This window comes from Rhea pennata, chromosome Z (genome assembly GCF_028389875.1).
Source record: "Rhea pennata isolate bPtePen1 chromosome Z, bPtePen1.pri, whole genome shotgun sequence".
NCBI lineage: Eukaryota > Metazoa > Chordata > Aves > Rheiformes > Rheidae > Rhea > Rhea pennata.
Genome location: NC_084702.1, coordinates 66,064,417 through 66,080,256, shown reverse-complemented (window position 1 = coordinate 66,080,256; position 15,840 = coordinate 66,064,417). Strand labels below are relative to the sequence as shown.

At 36.5% G+C, this 15,840-nt stretch overlaps 1 protein-coding gene across 1 annotated transcript; it reads right to left on the bottom strand.

The window, feature by feature from the left end:
• Window positions 1–3,695: 3,695 nt before the first annotated feature.
• Window positions 3,696–15,793, bottom strand: TMEM267 (transmembrane protein 267). Its single transcript, XM_062600079.1, has 4 exons — window positions 15,596–15,793; window positions 12,816–12,983; window positions 10,872–11,259; window positions 3,696–4,933 (listed from the first exon to the last, which is right to left on the bottom strand). The coding sequence occupies exons 3-4, from the start codon at window positions 11,193–11,195 to the stop codon at window positions 4,598–4,600; spliced, it is 660 nt and encodes a 219-aa protein (XP_062456063.1). The 5' UTR covers window positions 11,196–11,259; window positions 12,816–12,983; window positions 15,596–15,793; the 3' UTR covers window positions 3,696–4,597.
• Window positions 15,794–15,840: the final 47 nt, after the last annotated feature.

Here is a 15,840-nt window from a genome sequence, read left to right as displayed (position 1 = left end):
TGAATTAATAATTTACTTGAGAACATGAGGAAGGCTCAAAGGACATGAATAGCATTCCTTGGACACAAAAACTGTTTCTGTGGTGGATATGGCAACGCAGCATATAGTCTGACTCAGTGAATTACTCTTTCAACAGTTTCTGTATACAATCCCTTCGCCCATTTTCACACACAAACCGGTTTTGGTTAAACAAATTTGGTTTTACAAACTGCCTAGAAATCTACTTAAAACTTCTATTAAGGGTACACAGGGTCACTTTTAATTAATTTTCAATAATCTGAAGACATCCTTAACACTGCACTAAAACTATGTTGCAGAATTAAGAAGCAGCATAGCTGGGTTTCCTATTTTGTTAGACAAAAACTCCTTCTTCCCTCATGAAAATTCAACACTAAATTACATTAAGAAAATACATGTAGCAAATACAAAGTGATCATATAAGCATAAAAATAAAACAGTGATATATGTAAATACAAGTACTATTTATCTTTAATGACAGGTTTGCTGTAAGTAACCTAAAACAGTTTTACAGTACGACATCCAAATTTATGATTCAGTGTGGACAATGTAGCATTTGGAAAAATTTAAGAAAAAAATGTCAGGTATAATTTAGTATTTTGAGAAGAAGTGTTATTACCTTTTTTGTAATAAGTGCAAAGGGTACTTTACGCTGGCAGCACTTCTTTTGTTTCAATGCAAGGTTTTTTGTAACATGGAAACAAAATCTAACTTGCAAAATCAATTACCATTTAGTCAACCCCCTCCTGCTATGTAACACTTTAAAAAAACTATTTTCGCTTCTGCCATTAACACATTTACATAATTGACAGAATTTAGGTTGGCTCAATTCTTAAATAGAAATGTACTCTTTTGATTTATTTTATCCTTTAGTTTCATTCTGACATTAGACGATGGAGTAACACCATACATTTCCAAAACTATTAACTACGTACTAGCATTTCCTTAGAATGAATCTGAACCCCTTCCTCTCTCCATGTTTTCCCAGTACTTTATTTGCACTAGCAAAAGAACTGTCCTTCCAATAATAAGCCAATACCAGCAGCCTGGTAGCTGAAAGTATAATTATTTCAATTTAATTCAAACTCACCAGCATTTTCTTTGGAGCATAACATCAATTATCGATAATTCACTTATCAGTAACCAATTAAAGGTACATGATCATTAATACTATACATTTCACAAGAGCAAAAAATGGTACCAGTAGTCATAAGAAAACAGATTACACTTTAAAGTCAAACATAAACTAATAGGAAATGTGTTCATTTTTTCTATTAAGGCCTCCAGGGTAAAAGAATTTTTTTTTTGTTTCTGGAGAACTGGGAAGAAGAATCATTCAATCTTTTTTCTTTTAATTTAGAGATTATTATTATCTATTTTTTATGGCAGCAATTCATTGAGACAGAAAAAAAGCAGTATAGTTCTAAAAATAACATAGTTCAAAAACCCCACACTTTCTTCAACTTTAAAATACACAGAAGCAGCTCAGACTAGCAAAATAAGTGAATCACTAGAATAACAGTAATATTTTAGTAGTAAGTGTATTACAATGTACATGAAATTACTAGCTTGAGTTTATTAACAATTTTTTGTGTAATTCATATGCTTTTTGTACTTCACATTTGCTCGTTATTGTAATGCATGCAATAAAGCACAAACTCGTTAAGATACTTTTTGGGGGATTTTTTGCCATGGTTTTGCTATAAGAGTGGCAAGTACCAACACAGTTGGGTCAATCAATGCAGTTGATATGTACATGAAATACTGTTATGTAATTTTTAGGAAGTTCATTTGTAACAGGGAATTTTATCTCCTAAGTGATAGGAGATAGAGTAGGCTGAAACAAATATTTAACTTCCCCTTTGTTCTCTAATTTGGCTACCTACAAATTACAGCATCCCATGCAACATGATAGCTTTTTTTAAGTGACCAAAAAAAAAAGCTTATAAAACTGTCTTGAAATAAAGTCATCTAAATGTCAGCATGAGGCATGAGACTGACATGTCTGGTCTTCTGTGCGAAGCCTGCCTCAGATTTATCTATTAACTCATGCACACCTTTCTTAGGACTACATTCAAGATTCTGAATTCCCGCAAAATCGAAGATCTTTTCAAAGTGTTGCTACCTCCTGTTCTAATGCAAGGAGCACTTCCTCGACCTGGTTTTGCTAATGCAACAGATAGCGGCACGCATATAGAAATATGTGGACTTCAGTGAAGAAGAAGTGGGTGTCATGGGGGGGGAGAGGGGAAACGAGTCACACGCCAAATGTTTGCTACTTTCCTTAATATGTTTCTATCACGTTTGTCCACTGCAGGAGTAGAAGTGGTATAAGAACAAAATCAGAAAAAACAATATACCAAATCCAAAACTTAGCTATAAATTTTTTGCAAAAAAACACAGAAATTGAAAATATGTATTTTTAAATTACTGAAGATGTCCCCCATTAGCTCATCTTTAAATATAGTTAAAACGATAAATCATTTCAGCAGAGAATCAAACATCTGACAGAACAGAATGGGTTTTAAGGACCATTGGTGGAAATAGTTATCATAAAAATGCTACAGCTAAAACCTAAAAATAAGAAAGTGCAACTCCCCACTTTGTTCCTATATATCTTTCACTCTGCTACAAATCTGAATATAGCACAAAACTATACAAATATTTTGCTATAAAACAAGAATACAGAAAATTTTCTGTATGGATTTAAGTGCTCACATCTTCCCAAGACATATTTGCATTCAGAAGCATATACTTTAAAATGTATGTTGAAAATGAATGAGCAAGCAACACTCCTCCTCTATTAGTCCATCATGCTTTTGGACAAAATACAAATATCTATTTCCTTCTCTGAGGGTGCTAAAGCGATGCATTTGTGATGAGGTTAACAGAAACTTGCCCATGCTGTAAAAAAGAAAAAATGAGAACCACTGTATAAGATCAACTCTTTAAGGGATGTTCTGCTTCCCCAAGTTCCAAGAAAAACAAACATTAATTAATTAAACTCTATTAATTTTAGACTAAACAGCCCATTGAACTGTCAGAAAAGTTTCTGTAAGCATGGAATTATATATGAAAAACAGGTAGGGCAGAGACCATTCTTTTTGAGAGAAGGCACATTTTTAAAAGGTGCAACATTTTCTGTAAACAACTTAGTGGGCTTCAGAGGCTTTCAGTACTTTGCAACTGTAGAGGAAGGTCTCTGGTACCTATTAAGCTAGTCATCACAGCTAATCTTTCCTGTAAATTTTTTCTACTTTAGACTAATATATATTTACTAATGTAAATATCATATAACTTAAGGAATGCTAAATATGAAAGTATCTTTTTTTTTACAGTCTTATTTAAGATAGAATATGCTCCTCTACAAACATACTCCCTTTCTGTCACCTAATCATCACATACACTGGAATAACCTAGGTCCTATGACCTTAATGGGGCAATGGAGTTCAATGAATAAGAAGATTAATAAAATAGCTATTACAGACGCTTCTCAGCTCGTATGCTGTCAACCAGACACGAGCTAACATGTTACTTTGGGACTTTTTCTGAGGAACTTCCTTAAGAATGTTATTCTGAATAGCCCACAGTACAAATAGCTACCATTTTATGAAGCTGCAACATGATCTTATTTTTCTTTATGGAACTTAATTTTCAAGGAAATTTCTATCTCGCTATAATAACAATGCATTTTATTTTGCAACAACAATAATAATATTACACTTAATGGAAAGTGCTACACAGATTAATACAGCAGGAAGGCCCTAAAGCAAACTCTTATTCCGAGCAATTTTAATTTTCCTGTCGCACTGAATCTTCCCTAAAGCTTGCATTTTACTATAATACAAATTTGTCTTTACATGTTATCCTTAAATACTGAAACTAGAACTCCTTCATTTTGAATTAAATAATATTCATAATCAGTATATTTTTAAACATATTGGTCAACATCCATAGTACTGTACTCAAACTATTTTCTCCTAGCCATAAATAATAGCTAATAATAGTCTGCAAATTGAGTATCAAGCAACTATGGAAGAACAGAATTCAATATAAACACAGTATTACAGCAGTCAGTGTTCAAACAGGTGCAGATATGCAGTTGAACATTGTGAAATACAAGCATCATTTAAAAAAAATAATTGAATACAGGAATCCAGCACAAAAACAAATAATTCCTAAAAAGTCTAACTGATGATTCACAGAAGTGACACACTAATAAATTCTGACTAACCCTTAGCATTCATACAGTACATTTTCCAAGTGCTATACAAATGCTAGTTATCATCAGTTACATGGATGAAGTGTATTATTCAAAGGCAGGACACAAATCCAGAGTGAATGGTTATCAGATGATCAGCACCATGTCAGTAAGAACAGAATTTTAAGAAACCTAATTACTACAGAGTACTTTATAAATCAGCTAGCTACGTAGAAACCATAATGGAAGACCACATATTTTACAAGGGGAAAGTGTAGATGTGACATTATTACCATTCATGAAATGTGTTTCTATGAAGCCTTTCCAGTGATAGATAGCTTATGTTTTAATACAAGCGATTTCTAAGATCCATCATCCTTATACATCAATGTGGATTCCATGTTTTATAGACATTAATTCTCTAGTCCCTGTTAAGTACATAATGAATGAACATAGATGAGGTAAAGATGCTGTAATTGCCACATACAACCAATATGGCAAAGGCGGCGTTTTTCCAACTGGGCAAATCCAGAGGCCATGACGAATCCCATCACGGACGTGATGAGAAGTCCAGGATATGAACAACATCCAGGGAAGAAAGCACCATGAGTCCTTAAGCCTGAAAAGGTGCATAATAAACTTTAATGTCAGAGCCACAACAGGAATCACAGTAGAACAATGAAGAAGTGGTCTTTGTGGAAGAGTCAGAGCAGCCTGCAGAAAAGAAAAATACAATTGGCGATGGCTACAATCATGACAAGAAAAAAAAAATGCTTTATGCATGTTTAGAGGTGTATTATCAAGTGACTGAATGAAAGTGCAAAGAAAAAGGTATTCTTCCTTTCCACTTTAGTTGATCAAAATCAACAATACAAATATTCAAATATATGAGAGCTGTGTGCTGCTGTACCAGTAGCAGAGCTGCAGGTGGTGGGTCAGGCTTTCTAGCTTATGATATGAATCATGCATCCTACTAAGCCGGACTAATAGTAAAACAGGGAGGAGGGAGATGAAGTATGCTATTTGGCATTTAGTTGTGTGGTATATGTGAACCCGTGTAGTATACCACACCAACTATGCATCATTTCAAGACAATTTAAAGATAAAACAACCACACATTTGAAATATTTAGTAAGCTTTATTGACATTTATGTTCAAAAAGACACTGTATATTACACTAATTACCATCTGTAATATACTGGTTTGCCAATATGCAATACAAAGCAGTAATGTCTAATACCATACATACTAAAAAATTATGAAATTTACATAAATTTTGATTGCCTTGGCAAAGTATTCTTTATTGACAAGGAAAAGATGTTCAAAAGTCAACATATGTATAACTTGTGACTAGGGGTTTTGATATTAACAGTAATCCATCAACGCACACCTGGGTTAACTGTTGCAGGACTTAGCTACTATTGTACCTGCAATTGTGGAACCGAGAAACAGCTTCAAGTTCTTGTGGGTATTTTAGAAAAGTGCTTGAACCCTGCCTTCTCTATGAGGAAACAGATGTAAAGGAAGAAAGATGTCTCAACATTAGCCAAGAAATGCAGAGATGGGAAGTTATGGGCTTTCTTGGGATACAACTGGCTTTAGATAAGGGCACAGGCTATGCTAGAAATCTTGCAAAAAGCTTTGCTCTACTAGCTTCCCACCACATGCTTGCCTGTGACTTTCTTGAGCAAGTGATGGGGAAAAAGCTCTCAAATACAAAAACAATCCAGTAGAAGTCTCATAAAACTTTCTCAACAACTTAACTGTCATGGTATGGAACTGACTCTTTTAACTTAGTGAAAAGATACAGTTTTTGTAAGGTGTTCTTTCCCTCCCCCCATACAAGCAGATTGTTCAGAGAATAAATTAGCATGATCTTGTGATAGTGAAATTGTTTATCACCTAGCCTACACGGTAGTCACATTTTTTGGTCAGCAAAAGTCTAAAAAGTCCATAGGAATCTCTTTCTGTAGAACTGTCCTGGACAGTGATACATTTTGGCAGAGATCCTATTCGCTGGTCACTGTTTCTGCGCTTCAGGGAGACCAAAAAAAAAAGAAAAAAAACTTCTAATGGCAAAACCCAAATGGTTCTTTTACCTCTGCCCTATGGAGCTTAGGTGGTAACCACAAACTCAGCGCATAGGGATAATTTGAATGTTGATTACTTAAGCAACTTAGTAGCTCAGGGGAGGTGATGACTGATAATTTTTCATATAGAAGTAGGGGTTTGCTTGTAAGGCAAACCATGTTGCTCAATTTTTGAAACAGAAACCCTATTTTATAATTGCACTATGGTCATCAGGTTTCTGAAAAGTTATTGTCCATGTTCATGATCTGTCTTCTTTTTTACATTTAGTAGCTAGAAGAACAGTTATATCCTTGAGTTGCCAAGCCCACATATTTCTGTTTGGAAATATAAACTCTTACACTTTCTCTTACTCCTAACAAGTAGATTCATTGGCCCTAGAAATCATCAAGTCTTAACAAACAAGTACAAGTCTCTCATGCCTTTAAGCTCCCTGGAAAAATGAATCAGTACAGAGTTTGCAGATTTGGGGAGAAGTTTACGATAGGAAAGGTCAGGCTGCAGTCACTAACAAAATCTGTTCACAACACAAATGACCTTTCCATACGCCTAAAATGTTCAACCAAGGTGTAAGATCTTCTTGAAGATCCTGTGCCTCCAGCACCTCTCATATTACAATGAGAAGCTGTAGGTAGGCAACAACAATGTGAGCTCCCTCAGTCTCATTCTGTGATATCTCACAAGTCTCACAAGTACATGAAGTTGTAAGTTTTGGGGCTAATTCCAGACCTGTACATTTAATTTTAAATTCGCTGTGCCACGCTTATTCTCCAGTTACAGAAACGCTCCTGTGCGGCCCAGGCTAGATCACCAGTGGCACATCAACCAGCTCTGTTGTGAATGTTTCCTGATACAATCTGTCCTGATTACTTGCTGCCAACTGCATTTAGTATACTTTCAGGAGCTAGTGAGTATTAAGCAGCAAAATAGCAATTTCTGCACACCTGTTTTCTAACTTGAATGATGGCAGGCTGCACTAATTTCCACCTTTAGGACTACTCAGTGCAACAAACTCCCCATTAGATTCTTGTGTGCTTGTATATATACACAATACACGGAACTACAAATTCTAAGCAGCAAAATTTGGTAGATTTTATCTAATTATACCTGTTTCAAAAAAAAAAAAAAGAAAAAAAAAGGAAAAAAAAAGAAAAGAAACATGCGTAAAAGGCTAGATCACACTATTTGGTACAAGTACTCATCAGAGGAAGAATATAAATACCACAGGTGACTATCTACCCTGAGAACTCCAGAATGATGAAACTATGCAAAAGAGCCCAAAAGCCAAACAGCAGGCTGTGCTGGCAGTAACAGAAGTAGATGGAATTCTGCTGGAGGAGTCTGGGAGCAGCAAGTGAAGATAGATGATAATATTGCCTTATGGTGAAAGGAAGGGTTATTAAAAAAAAGTAACCCATCATCAGATTTTAGAGTGATAATGAATAGCTTTATAATTGTGTACACTATTGTGAAAAGTGCTGCAATTATAAATTAGAAATAGTGCTATGCTTAGTTAATTAGATTATTAATTTCTTAGTAACGTGTTGCTTCACCAAACATTGTAGTCTTTTAAATCAGTAACTCTCAAGCCAGCAGACTGAAGAGGTAGAATGGGATTGGTAAAGTAACAATTAACAAAAAGGTAACTCAAAGTAAAAAATCATAGGAGAATACTTCAGTTGCAACAGGAGTTGCCAGAGGACAAGATCAGAATTCAAAATCATCTTGCTACATGGAAGAGTCTGGAATCATGAGACAAAACTGAGAGGCACATCATAATAAGCTGAAAAAAGAAAAATCAAATATAAAAATCAGGTCTAACTAGCCAGGCAACAAAACGGCAGAGAATATATGGGGATTACATTAGATCACAAACTAAACACTAGACTGTGCTGGTCTGGCAAGGAGACATAAAACCTGTAACAGATTTTTTTTCCCCTTCTAAAAACAAATGAACAAACAGCCCCCCCCCAGAAGTGCAATATTCATGCAGCATGAGGAAAATTACCCTATTCTGCTTGCCTCAAATAAGGCCTCACCTAAAATACCATACGCAGTTTGGGACAAAACCCTTTAAAGATTTTTTAGGCAAGAGTCTATCCAAAGGAGACCAAAGTCTAGAAAACATAAATCCAGGCCCTCTGGCCTTTTGGAGGAGTTATTTAGTCAAAAAGAGACTTTCTGGAAGGCATAATGCTTTTACAAGTTATAAGAGTAAAGCTGTTATAGCTGTAAGGGTCTAGAGATGCACAGAAGATGCACAGTATTTGTATGCAGAATAAACCTCCTTTATTAACCCAGTTAACATACTTCAAGTGGGAGGAGTTAAGTAGGAAAGTAATTAGGAAAGGTCTTCAGGCTCTTTGGGTAACTTGCCTTCTCATTTTTGCTGTGTAAGTTGGGCTATTAAAGGGCCCAACTATTCTTCTGCAGGAAGATCCTGTATTTCTAATTTGTAAAACAGTTTTTGAGAGAGAAGAACTGTCAACTGTCTCTCCCAAAGAAGTTTTAGAGAATAAGAAAAAAGACCAAACTGCCAACAAAGATTACTTAAGTGGGTATTAGAATAACAATTTCTAGGTGTTTAAGAACTGAAAAAAAAACCCCACAGGAACAAATTAACTGATGATGTTGCAGTAATTTACTTTGGGACACTCGAACAGGCTAGATAAATTTCTGCGTCATGGGAAGTGCAAGTGTATTTAATCTTGCCTCACTGAAGAAAGTAAGGAGAAAGGACCCATCCCAATTCTTTCCTACAATCCTAGGATTAAAAAAAAATCAGCTTTCTAAACTGACATTGTTGCAGAACGCCATCTAGTGGTGGTGATTAAGGAAAATACAGGTTTTGATAACAAATGCAAGAACTATTAAGAATGCTGTAACAATTAATAGTTTTTAATAGTTTTAGTAACTAGGTATTCATTGAGTGTTTACTGATTTCAAAATAAGAGAAAAATAGATTTATATACAATATTAAAGTGTTATTAATGTAAAAATCTAGTGTTTTACAGGTCTCATTATTCATCTTTGACAGAGAAGTAATTTTTCCCCCTTTTCTGTTCCTTTTGCTTATGGAAATGCTGTAAAAATCATTGTGGTTGATTAAAGGGGAAAGTGATCAGATCAAAAGTTCTGCCAAAAGAACAAAAGAAACGTGAGTATCTTTTAATTATAGCAACTACAGATGCTATATATAAACAAAGAAGATAAAGTATTTTCCTGTCAGAAGCCTAACTTTTAGATCTCTATCACAAGCAGTAATGCTTCTTGCATTCATCATCCCTACCAAGTTTAAAAAAATGGATAAACAATTTTGCACAGTTCCTCTGTAATTAAAGAATTACACAAAACAGCAGTTCTCCTTCCATCTCCTTCCTTCCTCTCCTGTCTCCACTTCTTGGCATTATTTCCTCTGTCATCCACACAAAGAGTTTAACACTACTCCAAATAAACTGGGGAAGGAGAGAAAAGAAGGGAAGAGGATCAAAGTATGTTCCGGCAACTTGCTGGACAAAGGCTGCCATCTTTTCAGCCTTCCCTGAGCAAAGAGCAGCTCAGTCTGGAAGTGCGGATGTACATTTTTGGGAGGAGTATACACACATGTATATGTCTGCTAGCAACACCAACACAATCAGAATGTGAGCAATTGTGCTTCTGAGCAGAACTAATCTGCGGTAACAAGTAGAGTGCCAGGGCTCTAGCTAAGGAGTCCACGAGCCAGCTGCAACAGCATCTGCCACAAGCTGATGGAGGGAATCTGGAGAGCAGGGTTAAAGCGAGTATGGTGTGGGCTGCCACTGCTGCAGCCTGGGGAAAGCGCGTGTGTTTTGGAGAGTATACAGCAGACTGTTATACTCAGGCAAAAGCTTGGTAGAAATGCTTGAAGCTGGCAAGACAAGGACAAATGTAAGCACGTTTATGGGGGAGTAGGAATAAGACAGACACAAATTGGAGAACCACTGACAGAATGCCTTGATCTGGCTATACTAATTCCATTGAGGAATTCCATCCTAACAAGTAATTCTGCAGAATAATGATGATCATGTATATTCCTGAACAGCAACCAACTCACTCACTGCTTTTATTAACAAGTTTGACACTTGCTTGAGTTTCTTCTGCAACCAATTATATTTTAGGACAAACTTAGATTACTTTAGAACTGAACAGGTCATATATTGCCTGCTATTTCTGCTCTGCAATTTATAAACACGAGTAACCAACACTGAAGCAATCTTAATCTGATGGAAAATATCTGCAAGTTTCATCGGGGCTGGGGGGGAATAGTTAGGACTGGCTACTTCTCAGTAAAACTGACAAAGTGACAAAATAGAGACCGGATGATCTGTTTTCCAGAGATTTCTACACATCATTTTTCTGTGGGATTTTATAATCACAGCAACTGCATACAAAGTAGAAATTCCCATATGTCCTCCAAAAAATCTAATTATTATCTAATTATTGTTTAAACTTCCTTGTATAGCATGTGGTAGAAGAACTAATACGGTAAACAGTCATTAACAATGAACACAGAAAATTAGCAATCACTAATCAATTTACTTACCTTTAATGACAGAGAGCCAGCAAGAAAAAAGTGGTCCACGTCAATAACAGAGGAGAGGAAGCCAGCCAGAGTGACTTCAGTGAAGTCACTTTTCTTCCTGAGTCCAATCACTATTGCCCAGGACCACATTCCTAGTATACCATGCACTGCATTATCAGAGAAGGCTCGGAGCCAGTCATTTTGCTGAATGAAGGAAAACTGCAAAAGTCTGTCCACTACAAAGCAGAATATTCCCAAACATAGACTAGAAATAACTGAAGCTGTGCTGAAAGTTTGGAGAAGAGCATGGGCCTTTTCAGTCTCAGATGCCATTGCAAAAACCATGTCGCTGCACACTGAGTGTCATCAGGATATACGCTGTGCATTGTCCTCGGTAACTTCAGTTGTTCTGTAAATGTCAGAGAGAACAGAAAGAAAAGTTTGAACGAAAAACATACTTCATAAATGTACGTATTTCCACCCTGGTACCCCCCTCTAAGCAACTCAGAGTTCATCCTGGAGAATGGTATGAAGAATAAGCATTAAGAAAAATGACACTACTGAAGTATCTTCAGTATTTAGGATCAACACAAACCTGAAGACCACTTGTCAATCAAGCAGAAGTAATCAAAATTAACTCCCTACAGAGCAAAGCTACATGTGCTTTTCCTCAGCGTGTGCTCAGCAGTAATGCCTACTGTTATTTCCAAGACTCTTCCAACATTTGCCACATTTACTTTAAAAACAGTTCCTCTTGCAGAAAAGGCAAAACATTGAAAGAAATAAAAGCCAAATGATGAAATAAATAATCCTGTTTACTGATTTGAAAAGAAAGACATTAATGTTAGTATTAATGACTGATTTCTATCATTTAGAAGTCCTTAAATATTTATATATACTCTGTGATGGTTACAAAACCCTCCGGTGTAAAGTGATTTTTTGAGAATAATTACCCTTTCCTTAAGTAACTGCCTAGCACCTCAAATGAAACTTCAAATTAAATCAGAAGAACCTCACACAACAAGAAACTGTAGAATACCTGGGTCATAAAGATATTACTCATTTCTGTGATAATTAAAAAAAGAATTCCAAATAAAAATCCTCATAATTGATGCACTCCCTAGCTTTGTTACATTAAATAATAACTAAAAAGCAGACTTTAAAACACTATGAATTCTAACTGTCAAATTTTTATGCTTTTCTCTCTTTTTGGGAAGCCATGGAGATAGACAGTATGTAGGCTTTGAAATGACGGTCTGAAAATAGGTTCTGCTCAAGAGGTTCCTGTTTCAGTGCTGTAAATTAAATTTTGATAAACATAATGTCCTTTCTGCTAACAATTCTATCAGGTTAAATGTTATTCTAAAAAGGATTTTACTAATTTTAAATTTTCATTAAAAATAATCTATTTCTAACATTGTTGGCACATAATATTTTACGATTTTAAATGTGTCATTAACTTTTATAAGTCCATAACACATTAAATCTTTTTTCTGTTTTATCTACATGCCGGTTTATTGCAGAATTATCTACAAGACTCAACTATAGGCATTGATTTTTATAGAAAAAAGCTCACTGAAGCATTTATTTGAAAAACGTTAAGAACAGAAAGAAGAAAGCATGAATAATACATAGGCTTTGCATACAGATGAGAAAAAGCAGGTCAAGTTTAGAGTCTGTTAACCATGACTGTGTCTCTTCTGAATAATCACGTAAATAAAACGGTTTCTTGAACACTAGAAATGTAATTTATTACAATAACTTTACAAAATACACTATACTTCTGAATAAATGCCATTTGAAGGAACAAATGAAACAAAGTCCTTAAAAGTATTACTTCAATACAGCCATCACATCAGATCAGATTTGAGACCTAGATAAATCCTGTACAAGCCTCCTCTCTAGGGAGAACTGATGCAGCAACATATCCTTAAAAAGCATTCGAACATTCAGAGCCAAACTTACCCTGGAACTAGGAGGATACTTTATTATTTTCTCCCCCCCTCCATTCCAGCTGCCTTGACTTATTCCAGTAGGAAATGTGGTCTAAGCCTCAGAGTTGTACCTCTGTGGCTGCTGAATCCTGTCCAGTTCCATCAATGTAGGAAAGATTTTGCCCAGTTCATTCCACACCTAAATAAAAGAACAGAGGCAATAGTAAGGACAGAGACTACAAAAAGCTTTTAACTCTCTACAAAACATGCATGAAAATTGAATACTCAAGATACAGAAGGAAGCAACATCTTTCTAATGAATTCCTGAGTAAATATAATTAAGCTGAAAGTAACTTGAGATCTAGAAGTTCAACTAGAGCCTAGAAGATCTGCAGAAAGAAAAAAAAATCAGGCTGTAACATAACAGAAAGGCACAAATAAAGATGGAAAAAACAAAAATAATAAAATCAATGCCATAAAGTCAGAAAAGTGCGTTTTCAGCCTTCTATTTTAAGGAATTGCATTTTAAAATATCAAGAATTTATTTGAACAGATTTTTCCTTGTAGCCATGTGCCTTAAAGATTCCTGCTCTAATGAAACATAATACAAGTCACATCCAATGATACTTTTTAATTTAATCCCATCAATTAATAATTTTAGTATAGATAAGCAGAGATGTATAAATTCAAAAAGCAACAGAGGTCTGTGTCAGTTCTATAGTCTTACACTGCTATGCTACTAGTATTATATACACGTACGTAAAACATATAGGAAAATCACTATGAACTTAAAAGAAGATTCCTAAATGAATACCACCTTTGAGAATTATTCACCACAAATGAAATAAAGGCAAGAATGCCAACTAGAAAACAAGCTGGGTGTCTTTGAGCAGGAACACAGAACAGGAAGCTAAACTCAGGTTTGGACTACCTTAGTGAGAAGGGCCAGCACTGCTGGCATAACTATTCTTTCTAAACAGTCTGCAGACTTTTACAGATAAAAATGACTACTCTCTGTACAAAAACAAGTCACATTCCCAGGCACAACAGTGTAGGTATAAATATGCTACAGGTCAAGTGTGACAAATCAAAGCAGCAGCATAAACTCCATTCAACTAAATCTCTTTCTTTAATTTAAAATTAGAAACTATATTTTTGTCAGAATAATAATGTTTTTCGAACTGCTTACAAAATACTCCAAGAAAGCGTCAACAGTTTTTTCCATACTATAAATTTTACAAAGCACAGCGTTAATGGAATTATCAGTTTCTTCTACTTCGTGAAACAAAATCTTGATTGTTTTTTCCAAACTGTTAATTCCAAATACAAAATACTGAACAGAAATCCTACAGCTTAACTTCCACGCGAAAGTATTACATAGACAAAAGTACTACTTCCTGTGAGATTGCATACATGATTTAATAATTTTCAGAAAAAGGGGATTATGCTAATAATATTAATATCTGCATATATTCTTTGTCTTGGAATACAGTCACCTAAAACACAGTATGCTGTCACTCCTTCAAACCTCTAAAGGATCAAACCACTACAGACCATAAACGGGAATATCGTATTTGTACGTAGCACAACAGGAGTATTACCTCTAGCTTGGAGCTCAGATTCTTATTATTAAAACAGGAAATTTGGAAATAGTTGTATTACACAAGAATGCTTAGAAAGCTAACTCCACAACTAAAGACCATGAGTCCAGTTAATATACTTAAGGAAATATTTAGGCTGGGTTTGCATAAACCGTATGCACACAATAGCTGATATAGTAAAATATCAAGCATAATCTGTCTATACCCACAAAATGCAATTTTGCTGACATATCTCACCTCATCTGATAAAACATAAAAAAACCCCACAGCTGACATCATAAATTATTGACAGAAGATATTTAGTATACCAGCCCTATAAGCATGTGTGTGGGAAAACACCTGACATTAAAAGGCCTTTCAAATTACCCTGTAAGAACGAGAGCAAAACAGAAAGCCAACAGCTAAATAAACTTTTAGAAATACTACTGCTCTCCAAAATTTTTGCTACAATTTAGTAACAAGTTACCAGGTGCATGAATATATATAGGAATTAGTGCAACAAAATTCTACCATCTCCTTTATCCAAAAAGTCAAAAGACCACATTGATTCCTTGTATTTCTACAATCTGCTAAAATATTATTTGGTACTGGAAATTAACACATACGAAAAACTTCAACAAATACAATTAAGGTTTAAGACACAAGATAAAACCTATAGCATAGCATCTCCCAGAAAAAAAATCAGATCGAAGTAAAACAACGTGAAGGACTAGTAAATAAAATATTTTGGGGTCAGTTTATTATGCCTGGTGCGAGGGCGTGGAGGCGGCGGCTGGGGAAGGAAGAGGACAAAAGTGCTTCCTAAAGCATACAAATCACCAGCAGAATTTAACAAGATACCGAGGAACAAACTGTGAACTTAAATCACAGTAAAATTAAGTTGAGGAAAGTTTAATTTGTCATCCTAGACCGGAAAAAAACAAAAAACAAAAAACAAAACAAACAAAAAAAAAAAAACAGAGCGAGTGTGGTTGGCAAGGTTTAGGTATCCGCCCCGCTAGTTACAACGGCATTGGGATCCCGTCACAACCGCAGCCGAGGAGGGCTGACGGCAAGACAAGCGGGCTGGAGAGAGGCGATGCCCCTTCTTAGACCCGAGGTACTGCCCGTCTCGGCGCACGGCCCCAGGGCGCCGCACCAGCCGCCTCCCCCCCGCGCCGCGGCACCGCGGCCGTTACGGGGACGCGCCCGTTCCCCGCGCGCACCGTACCGACACCGCGCCGCCGCCGCCGCCGCCTCCCCCCGCTCCGGCTTCTTCACCGAGAAACGCAACCTCGGCGAGGCTCCACCGCCGGCGGCAACGGGAACCCGCTCCCACCTTCCCGGGCCAGCCGGTGTGGGAGGGGCGAGGGCAGGGAGGCTGCCTCGGCGGGACGACGGCGGCGGCCGCCCCGGCCCCTTCACCCCATCCCCTCGGCGCGCCGCCGCCGCCGCCTCCGCCCCCGCCCCACGCGG